At 36.4% G+C, this 23,842-nt stretch overlaps 1 protein-coding gene across 3 annotated transcripts in view; it reads right to left on the bottom strand.

The window, feature by feature from the left end:
- MACROD2 (MACRO domain containing 2) overlaps window positions 1-23,842 on the bottom strand; it is a 2,135,582-nt gene that overhangs the window by 1,398,711 nt on the left and 713,029 nt on the right. For all 3 annotated transcript variants that reach the window (XM_011962618.1, XM_011962604.1, XM_011962612.1), the window contains exon 5: window positions 9,961-10,077. In XM_011962618.1, coding sequence (XP_011818008.1) covers window positions 9,961-10,077 — 117 coding nt within the window. The remainder of the gene's footprint in view (window positions 1-9,960; window positions 10,078-23,842) is intronic.

Below are 23,842 nucleotides of genomic sequence, written 5' to 3'. Positions count from 1 at the left end.
TGAGGTCAAGATACTGGAAAGAGACACAAGCAAATGTCTGAGTCTTGAGCCTTGTATCGAATATTTATTAATCCCTATCTGGGACTTCCATATTTTCTCAAACACCAGTCACTGTTGCACATATACTGATGGATTATTGTCATAAACTTTATTGGCAAAGCTCATAATTGATTTATTTGTAGCTCATCTAAAATTAATTGCAATATTACTACAAATTACTAGTAATATTAAGGCACCATACAAAATAAGAAATTTTTATTTTAAAAATACATTCATGTTCATCATCTCACTTAACAGTTATTAAATTATCACGATACTTCTGTAAGAGGGTTGGCATGATCAAAGAGACTAAAAGAGGCAGTACATTTAGCAGAAAGATCATTATGCTATAAGTCAGGCTATAGTCTTAGCACTGTCCCTTACCACATGACCCTGGGAAAAATTAAGTAATTTTCCTGGGCCTGGGTTACTTTATTTGTAAAATTCTGAGATCAAATAGGTAATAATTAAAATTCCCATCAGCTCTGTCAGAAGCAGCATTACCTTTGTTATCTCCAAAAATTAGATTAAATTTACAAATATGTAAGAACTGAAATAGAATATTTGTAGCAAGGGAAAACATTTGAAAAATGTATGAACTATCCTTATTGTATACATCTGGTAAGGGGATTTTTTTTTATTTTTTTCTCATAGCCCTTACCATTATCTGAGGTTCTTTGCTTTTATGTGACTTGTTCATTAGTGTCCTCTCTCTGCTAGGGCATAAGCTCTGAGAGGACAAGAGGCCTGCTGTCTTCTTCACTATAGTCGTCTACACTCTAGAAGAGCACTCTAGCTGCAAGGAATTACTCAATAAAACATGGGCTGAACAAGCAAATCAAGTGTTCCAGGTATTTTACAAATAACAACAGAGCTATGTATCTCTCTTATCTGACAGTGTTAAGAAGCAGTTCTGTGCGTATGGTTTAATAGACTCTCCGGAGTTAGATCTTCATACTCCTAGACAATCACATATGAGGAACCTCAGGCTCAGAAGTTAAGGACTTTACCAATTACAACACTCTGCATTCATGCATCTCAGATCTCCTACCGTGACATTTAGTGTTCTTGACACAGAATCAATCTTATATTCTATAATACAGAGCTTGGTTCCATCAATATTTTCAAGTAGAAACACGTCTAATCAGGTCATAACATGGCCTGATATTTAATCTTTGCGATTAGGGATTAATTACAAGGAGAGTTAATACATTCACGAAGTGTCCGCTGTGTACTACTTTTTAATCAAATCAGATGTGTAAGTAATAGCTCAAGGAACATCTTAACACAGGGAGAAAAAAAAATCTACATTTTTATGCAGCATTTGCTACTTATTTCAATAAATGCGTTCTGCCATCTCTGCACATTAACTACCGTAGCTCTGAGATTAACCTTTCCTGTTTGCTTGTGCCTGACCTCAGAGCATCCTAAATTACTCAAAGCCATTCCGATGGCTTTAATTTATGAGAACACCTCCAAATATTCATCTTTTAAATCCTGAAAATGATTATCCCTGCACAACAGTGGCTCTCTTTTTAATCTTAGCTGATAACTCTGATTAAACATATCCAAAGGCTGATTACCCCCACTGCGGTTAATGCCAGTGTCACTGCTAACTACTTATTTCACAGTGGGAATTGCCTTCAAGAGCCCATTTACATTATTACCTAGAATTGATTTACACTGTTACTTCCTATTGATCACATAGGAAATAGGAGGTATAGATGGTGTCCTCTAAAGGCTAGCTATGATGGCAAATAATGCAAAACACAGCTGTTTAATTCTACACTCAGCCAGTAACACAGCAGTGTAAACACCAGTTGCTTCCAAAAGGTAGATATTTTTTAAAAGATAACATTTAGTATTAGAATCATTAAGTTATTTCATCACAAAGCCATTTGGGGGTGGACTCTATGTTATCACAATGGGTCAAAGTAAGAGAAAATGAAAGAAGCTAAGTGTAGGACAGACATGTGGCATGTGGATAAGCAAAGTTTGGTCCCCGTGCTTTCTTATACTGCTAGCCTTTGAGCAGGAAGTATGTTTGGTGATGGGATAAGAGAGATGCTAAAAGCAACAGGAGTACTAGCTCTGTAGATTCCTGGAATCATGTCGTTCTCTCTTGAGTGTCTTCTTGCTCGGTTTCCTGCAGTGGCAGCTATGATTATGAAAAAAGATAAGAGGAGACAAAAACAATGCTTTCCTTAAGTCCTCCAGTAAATATGTATCAAGAGCCAACTCTGTTCTGGGTACTATGTCAGATGCTAAGGATATTGGCTAAATGAGACCCATAGGATGCCTCTCCTTCTAAAAAGGTTATTTTGTCTAAAACCACAGGTAATAAACAAACAAACAAACAAATATGGATGTCATCACTAGTGGAAAATGCTACAAAGGAAAAGAAGAATGCGTCAGAGTTCTCTTCAAAAAAAGCCCTAATCTGTGATCCAAATGGATGCCTGTGGTGTATAGCCAAAAGAAATCTTAAGGCAAGGGTGCTACTGGAATCCACCACTCTCTAGGGCCAAGGCCCTCACACTTGAGCACGCAGTAGAGTTACTTGGAGAACTTGTTAAACCACAGGGTTTCTGAATCAGTAGGTGTGGGATGGGGCATGAAAATTTTTATCTAACAAATTCCCAGGTGATGCTGCTGCTCCAGACACCACGTTTTGAGAACCACTGCTCTGGTTTTTAGAATATTTCTGCCCTTATTTCCACATTCATCATGAGGATCACTAAGGAGATTAAATGCATGAAACTGCTTAATATAAATGAAAAGGGTGGCAATTACAGAGAAATAGATTCAAATAAAACCTGAATTCCTTAAGCACTTAAGGAAAATGAGCCAATCAGAGTTGATTTTAGGAGGAACAATCCCATCTTCCTCTTCAGAAAGGAAGATGATTTCATGATCTTCAAAAGCAGCTTTTCTCTTTGTGTAATATAAGTCATTTAATTATGGAAGGGGCTCATGAGGGCCCTCAGGTCTTCATCAAAGGCTGGCAGAGTCATACTCCTAGCAGCATGCCCACTCCACCGCTTTCACAATCAGACACCTGCTGGGAGAGCCCATGATGGCTGAAATCAGGTCACCCTTTGCAAAGGACTAACTCAAAACCATCTTATGAATTACCTGCTCAAGAAACTGCATTTCCTGTGGACTGCAGGCTCCTTTTCAGCACATTAGCTAACACCACTGGAAGAAACAAGGAACAAAGATTTGCTTCCTAATACTCTGGTGGTTTAAACTTACTCTCCCTTCAGACACTTGACTTATTCACTTCCCAGATCTGGCCCTATTGGGAAAAATCACCATATTTTTCTAGGGATTCTTTTCAAGGTGGCCTTATTATTTGAAAGATTTGAAAGGTTTCAGATCATCCTCCCAAGGTAATGGTCTCTTGAGGCAACAGAAGCAAGGATGTCCCACGGAATAGAGGGTAGGTATTTTAGTCTCACCTTTATCAATTTTGATCTGAATAAGTAACATTACATTTAATAAAATTCAATATTTAGTCTCTCTGAATCTCACCTTTCTTACTTTATAAAAAGTGAAGACTGGCCGGGCGTTGTGGCTCACGCCTGTAACCCCAGCACTTTGGGAGGCCGAGGCGGGTGGATCGGCCTCGATTTGAGGTTAGGAGTTTGAGACCAACCTGGCCAACATGACGAAACTCCGTCTCTAGTAAAAATACAAAAATTAGACGGGCATCGTGGTGCATGCCTGTAATCCCAGCTACTCGGGAGGCTGAGGCAGGAGAATCGCTTGAAGCCGTGAGGCGGAGGTTCCCGTCAGCCGAGATCGCACCATTGCATTCCAGCCTGGGCGAGAGAGCGGGAATCCGTCTGTCTCGCGGGGCAAAAAAAAAAAAAAGAAAAAAGAAAAAGAAAATTGCCACAGACCAGGGGCTGGCAAACTTTTTCCGCAGAGGTCGGATAGTAAATACTTCAGGCTCTGTGGCCATAAAATCCCTGTAGCAACAACTCAACTCTGCCACATGAAAGCAGCCATAGACAATATGTAAACAAATGGCCACAACTATGTTCTAATAAAGCTTTATTTACAAAGACAGGCAGCAGGACTGGCTAACACCTAACAGAGACTCCTTTCACAGCTCAGGGATCCTTGGCCACTATGATGCCTCTGATATGGATTTAGTTTCTTAATAGGAGCAACAGATTTATTTTCCCTGTACCTGTATTTCTCTTTGTGTTGGAAGAAAATATTACTTGTCATGTCAGCTCCTCATAGGAATATCAAAAGGACTGATGAGCTAGTGTTTCAAAGTACTATGATTTCTTGATAAAGGGCAGAAGAGAAGTACTAATTATTATCAACAGTATATTTTAAGCTACTATCATCTGATTATTATTGCACCTGGGAATAGAATGTGAATTCTGATTCATACCACTCATTCAAACATATTATGGTATGGTCTCTCACCTTAGAGTTTCCCTTCAAATGATTAATGAAAACCTTGAATTAGTCAATATTATCCCTTAATGCCTTCCAAAGATTAAATAAAAGAAATAAAAGAAACCGATTCCATCATTTCATTTACACAAGTTTAATATTTTTCCATTTATCTTTGATTACTATTCAGCCTTGAAGCCTAAAAGTGAAGCATTCTAAAGAAATAAAATAGACATGTGAGCTATGCTGAAAATCACCAAATAAGGGTGATATGGTTTCTTTATTTTTATTTATTTTTTTCCTCCTTAGGAGAAACTCCATTAAGAGTAAATTTTGGAGACAGGAGACTTTGGAGTGTATATATGTTAAAATACATTTTTTAAAAACACAGTGGATAATTGACACTGATTTCATAATTTCTTATGAATATTAACATAATTTTTCCTTATATTCCTACTACCAATTATCAACCAGGTTTGGCACTTTCAGTAACTAATTCATTTGCTAGATATTTCTCTAGTACCTGTGATATACAAGGTACTCTGTTATAAAGGTGGAAAGTTTGCATATCTAACAATAAAAGGTAGCATGTGACAAGTGCCCTCAGTTTGTTAACATGCAGTATTCTGGAGTGTGAAGAAAAAAGAAGGCATTTTTAGCTGAGGTGACAAGAGAAGACTTGTTTCATGGTAGAAGTGATATTTGAACTGAGTCGGGAAGACAAGTGAAAGGAGCAAAGCAAGAGCTTTATAGATAGCTCAGATACAGACCCCATGGACAGACATAGCATTGTGAGCAATTCATATCGTACAAAAGGTTGTAAGTAGTTCAGTGGAAGGCCAAAGGTAATCAGGCTAATGAGTCTGTGTTTAAGGAAAAGTCCACTATCAGATTTTGAGAGGATTAGAGTTACATTTTATTCATTCATTCAACAAATATCTTTTGAACCCCTATTATATATCACACATTTTGTTAAGCTATATGAATACAGCAATACATTAGAAAAATGTAGAAAGAAGGGTCTCTGCCCATATTGTGGTAGACAGAAACAGATAAGAAACAAAAGAAATAAGTAAATGAGCAATGCATTAGAAAAATGCAGAAAGAAGAGTCTCTGCCCATATTCTGGTAGACAGAAGCAGATAAGAAACAAAAGAAATAAGTAAATGATATATTTGAAGATTTAATTTACAGATAAGCAATTATATATTTAAAAACTGAAGCAATTATAAATAGGTTGGTTAGGGTGACATCTGATGTTACATTTGAACAAGAGTTTGAGGTAGGTAAGGAACAAGCCATGTAGGTATCTAGAAGACTAGAACTCCAGCAGAGGGAATGCAAGGAGGCTTTGCAAAAGGCTTTGAGGACCAGGTTCACAAAAAGCAGCCTGTGTGAGTTGGGGAAGCACAGAAGATGAGGTAGAGAAGTAAATGTCACATCATGTAAAGTCTTGTAGACAATTTTAAGGACTCTGGATTTAAGAAAGTTAATTTACTAGAACTGTGCAGAATAATTGCAGAAGGAAAAGTATTAGAAATGGAGGCAACAGTGTTTTTAAAAAAATTATTTTTCAAGTGAAAAAGTCCTGAAATAATTCACTCATTTGATCCTTCATTTATTCACATTAATTCAGCACATATTTAGGAGACACTAGGATTGATATTGACATCGGAACTGACTGAGGTAGACAAATCTTGCCCATGTGAAGCTGACTACCTGGTGGAATGATGATAACATGAATAGGAATGTCCCATATGTCAACAAGCTTCCAAAAATCTATAACAATTTAAATTGTATTATGAATTCAAAAAATATCTAATATTGTAGAGAAGATTCCCAAAAGATCCAATTACATAAACAATTCTCCGTCTACTTTCTAAGTCATTTCCTTACCAATAGGCTTCAATGAAAAATCGACCAATATTCTTTCTACCCTTAAGATTTCTTTTGAAAAGAATGATTGGATATTCTTAACGTCAAAAAGAAATCATTCAAAACATCCAAGCAGTGAAAAGTAAACTAAATATCTGGGGCTTATCATTCTGCCAATCATGATGAGTCACAGAACACAGAATACAAGCATAATTAATTCAAATACAACCATTTATGAATAGATTAATTTAGCAAGCATGAAAGAGGCAAAAACCAGTTCAAAATTATCAAGTTTGTCTGTAACCCAGACAATAGCATTTTCCAAACAAATTGCTGATGCATGAAGATATTATCACTTGTGGCTGGATGACTGGCTTTAGTACCCCTATAATGATAAACCCTCTGTCTCGGAGGACAGATAGGAACTAGTGTCTGCTGTCAAACTGTCACGGAATTATTAAATATGGAGAGGAAAAATGACCCAAACAGTATGTAATGAGCTCTCTTTTCATTCTCACTACAAAAGCACATCTGTGGATTGTTAATGACTCTGAAATGGATAAATCAAATTGATGAGAAAGAAAAACAACTCTCAGGGATAGGGAAAGGGAAAATCAACACACATAATGTTTATAAAACATAATTTTAAATATAAGGGCTTATGCAAGTACTGTGAAATACTATAAAGTGGCATAAAAATGTAAGCTATTAGTACTCATTTTCATATTGCTTTCCTTGCTTTCCTTTACGCTTTTAATGTAAATCATTAACCTTTTAAATATATAGGAAGAAACAAGACCTAGCCACAAATATTCCATGTTTATGACTTTTATGAGGTGGCACTGCAATGCCTGTCTGGTAATTTCTATTCTATTGGATGAGTTTTTACTAAACACGCCCTGTGGGCTGCATGCAGTGACTTGAGTATGTGTTGGCTCTCAGGATCTCAGCTCTCATGGATTCTGTAGCTAGTCCTGTCAACTGACTCGTCATTTCTAGCTTCACTGTCCCAAAAGATCCACTTGCCCCAGGATGCCCATGAAAGCCACACTTCAGTTCAAAGTGATGACTCAAGCGTTGGAATCCTTCAAGCACAGGTATTGACTTACTGATCTTTGTTCCTCAGTGCCTGGTATTGTGCAAGTCTTCAATATCCTTAAAATAAGATGAGTGGCATTCAAAGGAAACAGAATAACTTATTCAGAGGGATATCAAACAGATACAAGCACATTAAAAAAATTATCACAGTATGAACCCATTCACTAGAGCCACCATTTTATTTGGGAGTATTTAATGATTCTGAGTATATTGTTCTTTAGAAAGTTCAGATCTGGAGAAATTTGATTTGTGTTTTAATACATAAAAAAGAAAACAGTGAATCAATAGGAGACTGGGAATACTGCTTAGTTTAAGGACAAATACAAGTCTGAAAACAGTCAATAATCTTGCCATTATTATAGCAGTCACCAACCTTGCTTCTTCTCAGGGCGGTATAAGTTAGGTAAATTATGAATGTAGCAAGGTACTAGAAAGGAAAAGAACCAACATTTTTAAAAATAGCACTATATAATTCTGGAGGGGGAAATCACCGTTAATATGCAGATCATGACCTCTGAGTTACAAAGAGAACTGCTCTAAACACCATTCTACACAAAGGGTTTGTTTGACACAAATACATATTCCAAGTAGTAGTGAAGAGCCATTTGGCACATGATTTGACTATTTCACACTAGGTAAAGACACTAACAAGAAAAATAAATGAAATGTCATTAGAGAAAAAATTAAACAGCGTATATAGTTGATATACAATCATGCTTCGCTTACCAACAGGAGTATGGTCTGAGAAATGACTCCTTAGGTGATTTCATCGTTATGCAATCATAGGGTACACTTACACAAACCTAGATGATATAGCCTACTATACACCGAGACTATATGATACAGCCTATGGCTCCCAGGCTACAAACCTGTACAGCATGTTACATACTGAATATGCAAATAATTGTAACACAATGGTAAGTATGTAAACATAGCTAAACATAGAAAAGGCTCAGTAAAAATATAGTACAGGTTGAATCCCTAATCCAAGTTTTGAAATTCAAAATGCTCCAAAATCTAAAACTTTGTGTGCCAACATGATGTCACAAGTGGAAAATCCCACACCTTATCTCATGTGATAGGCCACAGCCAAAACACAATAAAAACTTAGTTTCATGCACAAAATTACTTAAAATATTGCATAATATTATGCTCATGTTATGTGTATAAGGAATATATAAAACATAAATGAATTTTGTGCTTAGACTTGGGCCCCATCTCCAAATTACATCATTTTGTACATGCAAATATTTCAAAATCTGAAAAAAAGATCTAAAATCCAAATCATGTCTGGTCTCAAGCATTTTGGGTAAGGGATACTCAATCTGTATTATAATCTTATAGGACCACTGTCATATATGTGTTCCATCATTGACCAAAGCATCACTATGCAGTACATGAAAGTACTTTCACTGAAACCATTATGAACAATATAGGATGCAATATTATATTGATAAAGAAAAATACTGTTTTAATATATTAGTATTTACTACAAGTCCTCAAATTTAAGCATACCTTTACAGTAATCTTTAAAATATAACACGCTATTCTCCATTCACACACATCCACGAGAAATTCACTGTTAGACAACCTGTCTATATATAACCCATAGTATCCCATAGGTTGTATTATAAATTTCCATTCATGTTTTCTCCAGTGCTAAAATAAAAACCAAAACCAGCTTCACTTTTACATAAAATGTATTCACAGATCTCAGCAGTATCATAAGAACTGGGTGAATGTGATAATCGACAAATTGGCATCTCAGTTTCCGGGTCAATGCACACCTGAATGATGCAATGAAACCCTCTACCTCAATCCTCAGGCCCTGAAGATTATGGGATAAAAAAGCTATGACATTGACCAGCTTCTCTCTAAGTATTTTATCCCATATCACACCACCCAGTTGGTCAAATGACTAAGAAACAAGGTCAATCAAACGCATTACTTCTCTCTATCAAAATATAATGGAAATTTTGACCATTCCACATTCAAAGAGCAAATACATTCTCACACTGACACCCAGATTTCGTTGGCTTTTCCTGAAAGCAAAGTGTGACAGATGCCTTGGCTGTAATTGCCAATCAGCCTTTACATGGCAGCTGAAAACACAATACATCACTTTGATCTCCTTTGCTCTAAACACATCCACAATCAAGAAACCTGAACAAGGAATAAGAAATTGGCATCCCCTTTCCAGGAGCTGTCACTCTGCAGCACTTAAATGCTATAATGTATATTTTATTCATATTTTTATTTCCCTTTCTGATATACTCTGTCAAAGACTTGAATAGTTAAACATCATATGTGCATATATACATATATATTATATACACTATGTATATAATATATATATTTGCATATATTTGGAGACATATTTGGAAAGCACGTTTTTATTACCATGTACAAAATCTGAACTCAAGCACATTTAATTAAGTACCACCACTGCCATTTCCTTTTCCATTTATACACTGGATTAAAACAAGACATCTCATCTGATTTTGAAACAGTATTCAAAACAGTTGTACTCACATTTTGCAGGCAGGTCATAGCCACATGTGATTTTTGCATGTCCAGTATCACAGCCATTCAGGTTACGACATTCAGCTAGCAAACAGGGGCCGGCTGCTCTATGAATACAGCCATCCACTAAGGGAGAAAGAAGAAAGTTAGCTTATACTTGGCATATGGAAATAAATGTAAAGCTCAAGATGGGAAGAGGAAAGGAACTCAATTTGTTCTTCCTGTAAATAACCATAGCCCATGGAAGAAAACCTAGGGTGTTCAATGTTTCAAACACTAGCTTATCTGTGTGTGTGTGTGTGTGTGTGTGTGTTTATGTGGTGAACAGAAGTAGAAGGGTTATAGAAGTTGTGTGCTAGTTAAACAACAGGTTCTCTGGGGTGGGAGAATCGTTGATATGTAGCATTTTCCCATTTCAATGGTATAATTCCTTTCCCCATATCCAATTTTAAGCCATTAACTTGGTGTCACTGAACACAGGGTTGAGAAGAAATGCTCACAATTGTCTCTCCCTCCTGAGCTGGTATGTGTTGCCTCTAACACACCACAGGTTAGAGAAGAAAAAAGGTCAGGAAGAAACCTAGAAAGGTACTCTGAAACATTTGTGCTCACCTCAAAACTGAAGGAATAGAATTAAAGCTATCAAAATCAAAACAAAACCTTTGAGCAACTTCTCCCTGCAACAGAATGACACAAACATGACTGTGTTTCTGCAGGGTGTCTGACTGGGTGCTATGCAAAGGTAGATTCGGTCTTGCTTAACACCCATAAGACCACCCCTTAGTCTCCCTTGGCGGGGTCTGAAGCAGAACTTCTGTGCTGCTCTGACTCTGACAGAGGGGCAGGCTTTATGCCTGTGACCAGCTTCAGGTCTCATCAGCTCTCTGGCTTTACATCTGGGACCCTTTCACATTGAGGCATCACAAATTACCTTTTGAGAGCACAAATTTGATGTCACTGGAAATTAAAGCTCTCTGTGTGTGAGTGCACAGGTGGAAGGGTACAAGACTAAAAGATCACAGACACATAAATTAGGAAACTGAGAATTTGAGGTTTTAGTTGTTATTGAATGGGCCCCTTGGACAGAAAAAAAAAAAGCAAGATTGTAAAATAAAGGCAAAGAGAGAGTAATAGCAACTGGGATGTGAAAATAGAATATTAGAAGTCTGAAGACTTCTCCTTCTCTCCACAGTTCATAACACCATGCAATTGATCTTTGCTCTTTATTATTATTATCATTATTATTATTTTAGAGGAAGCTGGATATGGGACAGGCTATTGGCACTAAGGGAAATATAACTTGTCTAATGTCCAGGTTGACTTCTGCTGGCACTGCATGGCAGGGAGGCATCACTTTTGGCCTCGCAAGTGTCATAGGGAAACAAGATTATCTGGGCTTTATTACTTCACCACTTGCACATCACCAAAGTTTGACAATGAACCTCAACCTCAAAGACACTCACAACAAAATTAATTCACTCCAGACTACACTACACTGCATAGTTCACAAAATCTAGGTTGAAATCCAGACTTTAACATTTACCAGATATGCAATGCTCCAACCACTGCTTTTCTTGTAAGTCCTTGTCAATAATGGTAGTATCTCACATAGTTACAAAGTTGTGCATTAAATTTGAATAATTTTGTGCATGGAAGGCATTCAGCATAGTGTCTAGTACAGTGTTACGTGTCCTCTTGGTGGTAGTTATCCTAAGTACTCTAAATCAAAATTTCGTGTAAATTTTGAAATAATTCTTCTTTATTTAAAAAGAAGAAATATAGAGCAGCAAGAAAAACCACTCTTTTCTCACTGTTTATGCACACATGCTGAAACATAAAATTTTTTCTCTTACAAAGAAATATTAATATATTGTTAAAATTCTTTAAATTAGCAGTTTTACTTTTTAAATTTATTACATGAAATTATTAACATAAGTGCAAAATATATGTACACAAGGATATCACAGTTGTTTACAATAGTGAAAACTGGATCTACTCAGATGTCCACCAACAGGAGCTGGTTAAATAAATAAAAGCCCATCAATGCCATAGACTGTATAAAAGCACTTAAAATGAATAGACCAGCTATAGGTAAATAGAGTCCTTCACATGAAAAGATTTCTCAGTGAAAATGCCAGGTTTAGAAAAGTATATATAGCATGGTTACCATTTTGTTTACAACATTATACACACAGACATATGTACTGAATATACATATATAGGGCATATATATGTAATGTATATATGTAATGTGTATATATATATTCAGTACACACACATATATATGTACTGAAAATACATGCAGCTTTGGTGATATGATTATGAGATGGGAAACACAGGATGAGATTACTGTATAGGGAAAAAATTATATCCTAATTTCTTTATATATGAAAATTTTTTACAAGAGCTTAAAGAAAAGTATTTTAAAGAAAACAGTTTTTTCTTGGCAAAGAGATAATTAGTTACTTTGAAATAGATAATGAAAATAGAATTTTCTAGTATACTTAATCATATGCTGTCAAATATTATCTGCATTATTTAGATTGCACCTTAATGCAGTTTGCAGATATCTAATTCTCAAAATTTTCATGATTATCCCAGTATTCCTGACTGCATTCAGGCAATGAAAGTCTGGCTGAAGAGCTATTTAATAATAATGAATACAGCTTAAATGTACTGGATGCATCAATGTGCTGGGCACTGCGCTGAGGACAACCTTATAAGGTAAATACTAATTTTATCATCTCCATTTCATAGCATCTTAGAAGAGGTTAGTAACTTGCCTACATTCACAAAGTACTCACAATGTGATTCAAAATCCTAGATTTGTCTGATGCTGCAACCATGCTCTTAACCATTATAAATCACTGTCTTGTCAATTCCTGCATGTGGCATATCAAAGCACTATATATTACATTACTTTTAAATTCCCATCCATTGTATTTATGATTTATAATGTACACACAATCAAATGTACGGATTTTAAGTGTGCAGCTTTGACAAGTTTTAACAACTGTGTGCATTTATGTAACCATGATGCTAATAAAGATACAAAACCTTTCCATCAACCCAAAAAGCTACCTTGTGCCCTTTCCATTCAGTTCCCCCCGCATCCAGAGGGAGTTCCTGTTCTGACTTTGACCACCAGAACTGTTTTACCTGCTACATAACTTCAAATTTTATATACAGATAGAGAGACTGCCTTCTTTCACATCACATATTAAATATTTCTGAGATTCATCTGTGTTGTATGTATTTAGACTTCATTCCTTTTTATTTCTAATACTCCATTGTTGACTATGCCATAATTTCTTTATCCATTCATCTGTGAATAGACATTAGATTTCTAGTTTTTAGCTATTATAAATCAATCTGCATACTTGTATAAACCATCTTGTAGCTATATGTTTTCATTTCCATTGGACAAATATCAATGAATGAAATTACTAGGTAAGTATATATTTATTTTATAAAGAACATAACAGTTTTCCCAAGTGATTACCATGTTACACATAACCCCAGCAATGTAGCAGAGTTCAAATTTTGGCAATCCCTTGGTGTTGTTGGCCTTTTTAATGCTGATAATTCTAATGACTATAAAGGAGTATTCAATGTACATTTCCCTGATAATTAATGAGGTTAGATATCTTACCAAATGTATATTGGCCATTCATAGATCTTATTTTTGGAAGTGTCTGCTCATGTCTTTTGCTAATTTTTGTTGTCTTTTCATTACTGAGTTGTGATAAATCTGTTATTAATTCCATTCCAATTTTTAAAATTTCAAATATTTCATTTTTTTTTCTTAAAATTTCCATTTGGTTCTTCTTCTTACTGTTTTCCTATGACTCCTGAAATTTCCCATCTCCTCACCCATTCTATTTATCTAGTCACATAAATTCCTTAACAGATTTGACATAGTTATTTTAATGTCCCTATGTGCCAATTCCATTATCTAGGTCAGCTATGGATCTGTTTGTATTGACTCATTTTTCATTTGACTCTGGGATACATTTTCTTATTTCTTTGCATGTCTAGTAAATTACTGATGGCATATCGAAACTTGTGTATAATATATGGTAGAGGCTTTAGATTCTATTATCTTCTATGATCTTAGAAGATTCTATTGTCTTAGAAGTTGGTTCTAGCAGGCAGGTAAAATACCGTTAGGTAATATGGAAGCTTTGTTAAGGTGGGTCTATTTTGGTTTTTCCTTCAGTTCGACGGTAAATCCCTTGGTCCCAGGATGTAGTCTTTACTCCTATCACATAGCCCTTCTGGAGTTTCAGTGGAAAACCCAAGATGTTAGCCAAGCCCCCTCTAACTTGGGGAGAACTAAAATTCCAAATTCTATAGACACACAGTTAAGAAGCTGCTGAATTATTTGTTCAGTTATTTACATCTTCTAGCTTTCATTTTCTTCCTAGGCTTCTTAGACTCTTTCTCTGCATATGTATAGACTCAACCAAGGATTAAAGAGGGATTTATTTGTAGATTTTGGGCTCCTTCATCTGCGACTCTCTCCTTTCTGGCATCTCCTCCTCAATTCCTATTCTGACAATCCTGAATTCAGTCCTGTGGTTTCCCATGTTAATGAACTATTGCTTTCTATTTCAGCCCTCTCAGCCATTTACCACATGAGTTAAGGAGGACCCTCAGGGTCCAAGTTACATGATCTCTTAAATGTGGATCTCACTCAGTGTGGTTTCCTTATTTCATAAATAGAATTCCTTTTAGTTTCAGCCTACTTTTAGTGACTTGCTAGTGCCAATAAACAATTTCTGTTTTTTAATATTTTGTCAAGAATTTAGAATTACTATTGGTACAAAGGTCATCTGATACATGTTAGTCTGTCATTATAGAACAGTAGAACTATATACCACATTTTCAATTAGTTAAAACATGATCTCCTATTATTTCAGAGCTATATTTGTGGCCCTTGAAAAGAAAAAGTGTGTGGGAGAAAAGGGCAATGGTAATATTAATTGTATCAATTCTATGCTCAAAAGTATGTCTTTGAAAGGCAAAAAGGTAATATCCCTATATGTACAAACTCAATATAAGAGTTTAAAATTCTCTAATCTATTGTCAATTCTGTTGCTAGACTTGTATTTCTAAAATGTGAGTCTGATCTTAACTACTTCCCAAAGTCATGTTTGTTGTTCTTCATATCTTACATTGTAAAATACTAATTCCAAATTATGGTATTTAGACTCTTCATAAATGTTGTTCCAACTTATCCTCACAACCTTCATATCATCTTACACTTTCTCCCTTCACATCCTCTGATTTGGCCACACCCATGACCCTGCTATTCTCTAAAGGCACCATGACTTCCTTTGCAAGGTACCCTCTACCCAGGCTTTCTATTCCCTCCCCTTTTCTGCCTAGCAAGGTCTTTCCAATTTTTCAATTTCTAGTTCTCTTTTAAGAAACCATTCACAAGTGGACAAAATAAACATCTCTTTATGTTCCCATAATATTCTGGTTTGCACCCTTATTGTCATATTTATAAACTGTGTTATAGCTATTACATAAACACAACAGAATGCTTATATGCTAAAAGTCTGTTTTCCTCCTTAGTCTCAGTTCCTTGAAGAAACAGGAGGTGGCTTATTCTTTTGTATATCCCCATCTATCTTAATAAATGACTCTGTAACTGCTTAATACAGGTGATTTTGATTCAACTAAATTTGGGAAGAAAAGTAATGCAGCTTTTTTTTTTTTTTCTTCTGACAATACTGAGGAAATGGTTAGGTCACTCAAATCCAAGGAATTAGAAAGTAAAAAGTAAAGTCAAATACACAGCCAGTGTTGTCATCACAAATCTGGTGATGAGGTTCTATATTAGAAGTGTTATAATTCATTGAATCTGAAAGTTCACCCCCTGCTCCACTCACGTCTAGTGCAATCTGCAGAAAACCTTGCCTTTTGGTTTCACAAAGGATCAGAATAAAAAGACAGCAGGCTAAATAGTGGCAAGATGTGGAATATAACACAATAGCACTTCTCACATCCATCCTGGGGAAGCAGATGGGGAGGAGACCCATGGTTTGCACTCGGGCTGACATAGATCGTCTAAATCTAATCACCACTAAAAAAGAAAAGCACCCAAGATCAGAAATCTAAAAGAGGAAAAAAAAAAAAAAGTGGAATACAATCTTCTAGAGAGCAATAGGACCATCTATGCTTCTTATCATAGCAAAAATATATATCCTATAGGAAAAAAGATAACTAAGCTCCATGAGTAAATGGAACAACAATATATAGAATTTTTCAAGACCGCTGTGGCTAGACTGCTGTTTGTTCACCAAAGCCCATTCGGTTTTCTTTCTGGGATACATTAGCAAGACAATACTTCCCAACCACTCTTGTAATTTTATGGGGTTGTGAGACTGAGTCCTGTTTAAAGAGTATGAGTAAAAGTGATATAATGATGTCTACATCCAGTCCATAACAATCCTGCACAAGGTCCTCCACATGACCTTCCATTGTCTGCAGGCTGAATGCAGGGGCTCAGGCAGGACACCAATGACCCAGGAGATGGTGCAGCAAGCAGACAAAAAGTGCCTGAGTCCCTAAATGACTGTGTGGAACAGAGCTCCACTCCCACTTCCCATACTAGACTGTGAATCAGGTGATAAACCTTTATTATGTAGAACCACTACAATTTGGAATGTTTGCAACACCAGTTTGCCTTAACGAATACATTCATTTCTGTTGTAAATATCATGATGGCAATTTTTGTTCCACTGAATCACTGTTATTTTTTTAAACTTGTGCCAAAAAATCAGCTTTTATTACTAGAATGAATATACTGGCCAAGCTCATTCCTCTAGGTATGTCTCAGAGTCCTTAATCATGCTGGAATCTGAAGACTCAGTGAGTACCCAAAGCCAAGCTCTCCCACTCATTCAAATAGTTGTTCTCCTCCTTAGTGACTGAAACCAGACTAACAGAAGATTAAAGCAGAGACTTATTAAAGACTGCCTGTGGTAAAGTCAGCTAGTATTCGGGTGAACACTGAGGTCACTCACAGGGCTGCTCTTCGTCAGGACCCAGGGGAGTCTAGCTGCAGCTCCTTCTAAAGGCTAGGCTTTCTGCTTTACTGACATACCTGTCATTTACCATCCTGACAAGAAGGCCAAAATGCTTGCAGGCAGATGGTTAACTAAGGCAAGGACTTTGACTCCCTGACATATTTTCTCCAATTATCTAGCAAAGGCTAAATTCAGAGGACTTCAGTCTATTAATTAGGCCATCTTGGTTAGCTTTCCTTAGACTATAGGGTAAAGAATTCCACTGTCTGAGAGTGGGATAGAAAGATAAGTTTCAGTTATGCTTGAGGGGAACTGTTGTCACTTTTGTTCATATTACCTTGGGGCTTAGAGTTTGAAGATGTTATAGAATAGTCTTATTCCACTGTTTAGATAGCTAAAATAAAGGCAAAAGAAATAGGGCATGAAACCACCTCAATTTTTTTTTTTAACTTAAGATTTATTTTGCCCCAGAGAGTCCAATCTGCCTCTCTGGCATTCCTCAGGTAAAGCTCCTCATTTTATAAGCAAATGAACAAGTTGATCCTGAAAAGAGAAAAAGCAAGCTGCAAAGCATTGAACAGAAACTTATCAGGTACTGTACAGTAGTGAATGTAGAGCTATCAGAAAATAAACATAAAATGGAGCCAAGAAAAAGTTCTAAATACAGGTTTTGAAAAACACTAAATGCACCATTTACTGAAATCCAGTTATTTTAGAAATTGGCCCTGTGGTAGTTTTTATTTCTATGGGATCAGTGGTGATATCCTCTTTACCGTTTTTTATTGTATCTATTTGATTCTTCTCTCTTTTCTTCTTTATTAGTCTGGCTAGTGGTCTATCTATTTTGTTAATCTTTTCAAAAATCCAGCTCCTGGAATCATTGATTTTTTGAAGAGTTTTTTGTGACTCTATCTCCTTCAGTTCTGTTCTGATCTTAGTTATTTCTCGTCTTCTGCGAGCTTTTAAATTTGCTTGCTCTTTTCTAGTTCTTTTAATTGTGATGTTAGGGTGTTGATTTTAGATCCTTCCCGCTTTCTCCTGTGGGCATTTAGTGCTATAAATTTCCCGCTAAACACCGCTTCAGCTGTGTCCCAGAGATTCTGGTACGTTGTATCTTTGTTCTCATTGGTTTCAACGAACTTATTTATTTCTGCCTTAACTTTGTTTTGTTCAGTTTCCATGTAGTTGTGTGGCTTTGAGTGAGTTTCTTAATCCTGAGTTCTAATTTGATTGCACTGTGGTCTGAGAGACAGTTTGTTATGATTTCTGTTCTTTTGCATTTGCTGAGGAGTATTTTACTTCCAATTATGTGGAATAAGTGTGTTGTGGATATATATTAGAATAAGTGTGATGTGGTGCTGAGAAGAATGTATAATCTGTTGATTTGGGGTGGAGAGTTCTGTAGATGTCTATTAGGTCCATTTGGTCCAGAGCCGAGTTCAAGTCCTGAATATCCTTGTTAATTTTCTGTTATCGTTGATCTGTCTAATATTGACAGCGGGGTGTTAAAGTCTCCCACTATTGTTGTGTAGGAGTCTAAGTCTCTTTGTAGGTCTCTAAGAACTTGCTTTATGAATCTTGGTACACCTGTATCGGGTGCATATATATTTAGGATAGTTAGCTCTTCTTGTTGCATTGATCCCTTTACCATTACGTAATGCCCTTGTCTTTTTTTTATCTTTGTTGGTTTAAAGTCTGTTTTATCAGAGACTAGGATTGCAACCCCTGATATTTTTTTGGCTTTCCATTTGCTTGGTAAATCTTCCTCCATCCCTTTATTTTGAGCCTATGTGTGTCTTTGCACGTGAGATGGGTCTACTGAATACAGCACACCAAGGGGTCTTGACTCTTTATCCAATTTGCCAGTCTCTGTCTTTTAATTGGGGCATTTAGCCTGTTTATATTTAAGGTTAATATTGTTACCTGTGAATTTAATCCTGTCATTATGATGTTAGCTGGTTATTTTGTCCATTTGTTGATGCAGTTTCTTCATAGTGTTGATGGTCTTTACAATTCGGTATATTTTTGCAGTGGCTGGTACCGGTTTTTCCTTTTCATATTTAGTGCTTCCTTCATGAGCTCTTATAAGGCAGGCCTGGTGGTGACAAAATCTCTCAGCCTCTGCTTGTCTGTAAAGGATTTTATTTCTCCATCACTTATGAAGCTTAGTTTGGCTGGATATGAGATTCTGGGTTGAAAATTCTTTTCTATAAGAATGTTGAATATTGGCCCTCACTCTCTTCTGACTTGTAGGGTTTCTTCAGAGAGATCTGCTGTTAGTCTGATGGGCTCCCCTTAGTGGGTAACCTGACCTTTCTCTCTGGCTGCACTTAACATTTTTTCCTTCATTTCAACTTTGGTAAATCTGACAATTATGTGTCTTGGGGTTGCTCTTCTCGAGGAGTATCTTTGTGGTGTTCTCTGTATTTCCTGAATTTGAATGCTGGCCTGTCTTTCTAGTTTGGGGAAGTGCTCCTGGATAACATCCTGAAGAGTGCTTTCCAACTTGGTTCCATTCTCCCTGTCACTTTCAGGTACACTGATCAAATGTAGGTTTGGTCTTTGTTTCCTTCTTCTCTTACAAAGATAATTTTCTAAATAGTTTTTAGCAAGGGAGATTTTGGAGTTCTTGGAATTTCACAGGGATATTCTGGAGTTCTTGGATTTTCACATATCTATTTAATCTTTTTTGTAAATAAAAGATGGTAACTTAATCTAAAAGCAGCTGCATAAATCATGTTAGCCTAAAAAGTAAGAGGCTTCTCTCATTGAATATATATCTCTCAGAAGCCCCAGAGGATACAACAGGGTTCTTTAAAAATCAAATCAACATAATTTTGTTAAACAACTACCTTGCACAAAGCATTCTGCATGAAGCTGTGGGGAAATCAAATAATCATATTAACAACAACAATAATACTAATGTCACATATTTTGAAGATGTGCTGTGTGCCCACTGGTGTGCTAAGTGACTTGTAAGCTTTCATTTTTTAAGAGGTAGTGTTATGAAGTAGAAAGAGGATGGTTAAGGTGTCAGACACAGATATTTGAATCCTAGTGCCACCATTTAAATCTCTTTTTCTTGATTTTCTCATCTGTAAAATGGGATCCCTCATAGGACCCCCCCCACTCAAAATTATAGGATTTTCATGAGTAAATTGACAAGCACTTTGAATAATGCCTGGCATGTAGCAAGTATGCAATAAATTTTGGCTATAATATCTCATTTAATTATGACAAAATCATGATAAAAATTTTGAAAGGAAGAATTCATTAGGATCACTACTTAATAAATAAAGAAGTGGAAGTTAAGTAATCACTGCAAGATCATGTATAAGCTGAGGTGGAAGCCCATGTTTGCCTGAACTTAAAGTCTGTTATAAATCCCTACTCTCTTCTACCTCCATTCATGCAGAGAAGAAAGGAAATATAAGCCATGGTCTCTTTCCTTGGGACCCAAATGAATAGGGCAGAAAAGCTCAGAATCATGTTTTCATTGAAATTAAAAGTAATTTACAATATACCAAATACCTGAGTATGGAGAATACATCTTTTAATAGACTGACAAAAATTTAGGGAATGTGTCACATATTAATGTATTACATTTTATAAAGTACTTTGACAAAATTATCACAAATTTAATTTGCAAAATATTGAGCTTTATTACCTTTTCCTTTTTTTTTTTTTTTTTTTTTTTTTGAGATGAAGTTTTGCTCTTGTTGCCCAGGCTGAAGTGCAGTGGCGCAATCTTGGCTCACTGCAACCTCCACCTCCCAGGTTCAAGCAATTCTCCTGCCTCAGCCTCCCGAGTAGCTGAGATTACAGGCACCTGCCACCACACCTGGCTAATTTTTTGTATTTTTAGTGGAGATGGGGTTTCACCATGTTGGTCAGGCTAGTGTCGAACTCCTCACCTCAACTGATCTGCCTGCTTGAGCCTCCCAAAGTACTGGGATTACAGGCGTGAGCCACTGTGCCCAGCCACCTTTTCCATTTTAGAGTTGAAGAAATTCAACAAGTTCAAGAATAGATTACTTGTCTAAGGTCATCCAACTAAGTGGCGGACATGAATTCAGATTTTATGGCCCTAAAATTGTGGTCAATGTCACCAAAGGAGCCTAGTAAAACTGCAGATTCCCATACCCAGCCTCAAATATGTAAAATCAGTCTCCCCAGCCATGGAAACCCAGAGTCTGCATTTAGTAATCTCTGCAGATAACGGAGACACAAACTGCCAGTTGAGAACTTTGAGAAGCATTCCTTCACATTATCTTTTTTATTGACACAGCTCCAGAGAGTGATGAGCAGTTGGGCCCTGTGGTAAGTGATCTGAGTACTCACTGGACACATGAAACCATGAGTCCTGACTCTCATAAATCAGAAGATCCTCTCTAAATTTAATTAAAGCCTTGCTCTCACACTCCTCTGCAAGTCCTAATCAAATATCCAAAGAGTAAGAGTCCCCACCCTTAAAAGTTTGTATTAAAAGCAAGCAATATTGACTGGAACTAGAACTGAACTCAATGACAAATAGGATTTCAATTAAACACTGTTTCACTTAAAGTTATACATGGGAATCATGAAATATCTTGGGCATAAGGAGATGCTTGATGCATGGTCTCCAAAGTGAGACTACAAGACATTCATATAAAGGATGAAAAAACACACTGAAACTTTAGTTTATATTTATAATTTTTATCTAAAAAGATAAGAATGAACTTCAAATTTATTAATATTTAATATATAGATTGACAGTAGTACTTGTATATAATTTATAAGCAAACATACACATATAAGTACATGTTCAAAATATTTGTACTGAGAGAAGTACACAATCAAGAACATTTAGAGTCCACAGATCTGGTAATTAAAGGGGCTTTAATATCAAAATGCCAGTCTCTGTTGCTTAGAATTTTTGCATCTATGTAATGGGTATAATATTAGTATCAACCTTGCAGAGTTCTTATGAGAATTGAATGAGATAACATGTACAGTGCTTAGCTCATACAGTACCTGAATAAGTGCTCATAGAATCTTAATGTGGTAGACCTTTCATAAAGGCTGCAGCAATTACTTCTTTCTTTGTATCCATGCCCTTGGCCATATGACTCTGAAGCTCCTGCCATCAAGAAATAGAATCTGTTTCCCTACCGCTTGAATCTAGGCTAATCTCATGACTTGCTTTGGTCAATAGAATGAGGCAAAAGTGACTCTGTGCCAGTATTAGTCCTAAGTCTCAAGAGGCCTTTCACGCTTCTGCTCACTCTCTTGGAACTCTGCTTAGCTCCCATGTGAACTAGTCCAGATCAGCTAGCTGAAGGATGAGAGATTATATGGAACAGGATTAAGCCATCTCAATGGAGGCCAACCTAGACTAGCCAGGAGTCAGCTTTCCTGGCAACTGACCAGACATATGAGTGAGCCCAGATAACAGAAAAAGAAGTGTGCAGCTTTACAGTGAACGCATAGAATCAATAATTAAATAGCTGTTGTTTTAAGCCACTAAACTTTGGAAGTGGTTTGTTACACAGATACTCATCATCATCATCATCATCCACATCAGAAAGGATACAAAGCAAGAATCCACTCTCAAAGGAAGACACAAAAGAATAAGGTTAAATAGCTGTCCTAACCCCTTGGGGAGGAAAAACAATATAGCTGAAGTAATCAGGTAAAAAGTGGATTCCATTAGAGGTCACCTATAGCCTGCATGAAAGATTCATATGTCAGGTACTGAATAGCATCAGTGTTTCCTTTAGGGAGCAGAAGAAATATCTGTGAGAAAATACAGTGCAATGACAAGGAGATCCACATCTTGAAGCTTCACAGATGCGAGGAATTTGGTTAAGTTATTTGAGACTGCCTTGGGCTGACTTAAAAAATAACTTCGGTTAAGAACCTCCTCACCTTGTTAGTCAATTTGAAGATGAGATTTGGGCCATGATCCCAGGAGAAGACGATAAGTACAATAGAATAAATATTTACACATTTTTAAGATCAGGAAACTGGAGCTGTTTTTAGTTACAGATCACACGCTAGCATTCTTCATCTCAAATCCAAAACCGTAGGTACTGATCTTCAAAAACCAGGAGATGCTTCTCTCTCCTAGACTCTAAGATCTAAATAATATGCAGATACCCAAGAAACGGAGGCTTTTATTTCTCTTTCTGAACTTGAAATAGCAGATGAGAAAAAAAAAAAGTGTTTCTCAGAAATGTTTACAGTAGACCCTTAAAATTTCTTGGAAAAATATGAAACAATGACCTATATCTCATCATTAGGTTTGAGAGCGAAAAAGTCAAGCTGATTAAAATCCTGCTCAGGGTATGATAAAGATGTATTTTTCTGATGCTAAATTCATAGTAAACAAAATATTTTAAGATGTAGTTCATGCATTTTCTTCCACATATGCATGATCCCAATTTAAAAAGAAATTCTAAATCAAAGAAAATGTCATTATGACATAGATTGGTGGTTGCCTACCCACTATCAATTCTCATTTTTCCTGCTAATAGAATCCCTATATTGTTGGACAGGCTATATGCCCAGTTGAGAATGTACATTTATCAGCATCTCTTTCAAAGATAAAAAGACATGAGCGACCAATTTAGATGGAGGTAGATGCCATTAGGTGGGGCTTCCAGGCAAGCTTATTACAGAGGGCTTACTCCCATAGCAGATCTTTGGTATTTATTTATTTATTATTTATTATTATTGATTTCCTAGTCATCCACCTTCCTGCCTAAGACTAACACATGGGGGTAAGACTTCAGCAGCCGTCTAGTGAACATGGGCGTGCTGACTACACTATGGTGTGGTAGAAAGAACAGTTGGGAGGTGTCTCAATCTCT

This window comes from Colobus angolensis, unplaced genomic scaffold (assembly GCF_000951035.1).
Source record: "Colobus angolensis palliatus isolate OR3802 unplaced genomic scaffold, Cang.pa_1.0 Scaffold117, whole genome shotgun sequence".
Classification (NCBI taxonomy): Eukaryota; Metazoa; Chordata; class Mammalia; order Primates; family Cercopithecidae; genus Colobus; species Colobus angolensis.
Note: the sequence above shows the minus strand (reverse complement) of the source record. Positions and strands in the feature narration are given on the sequence as shown.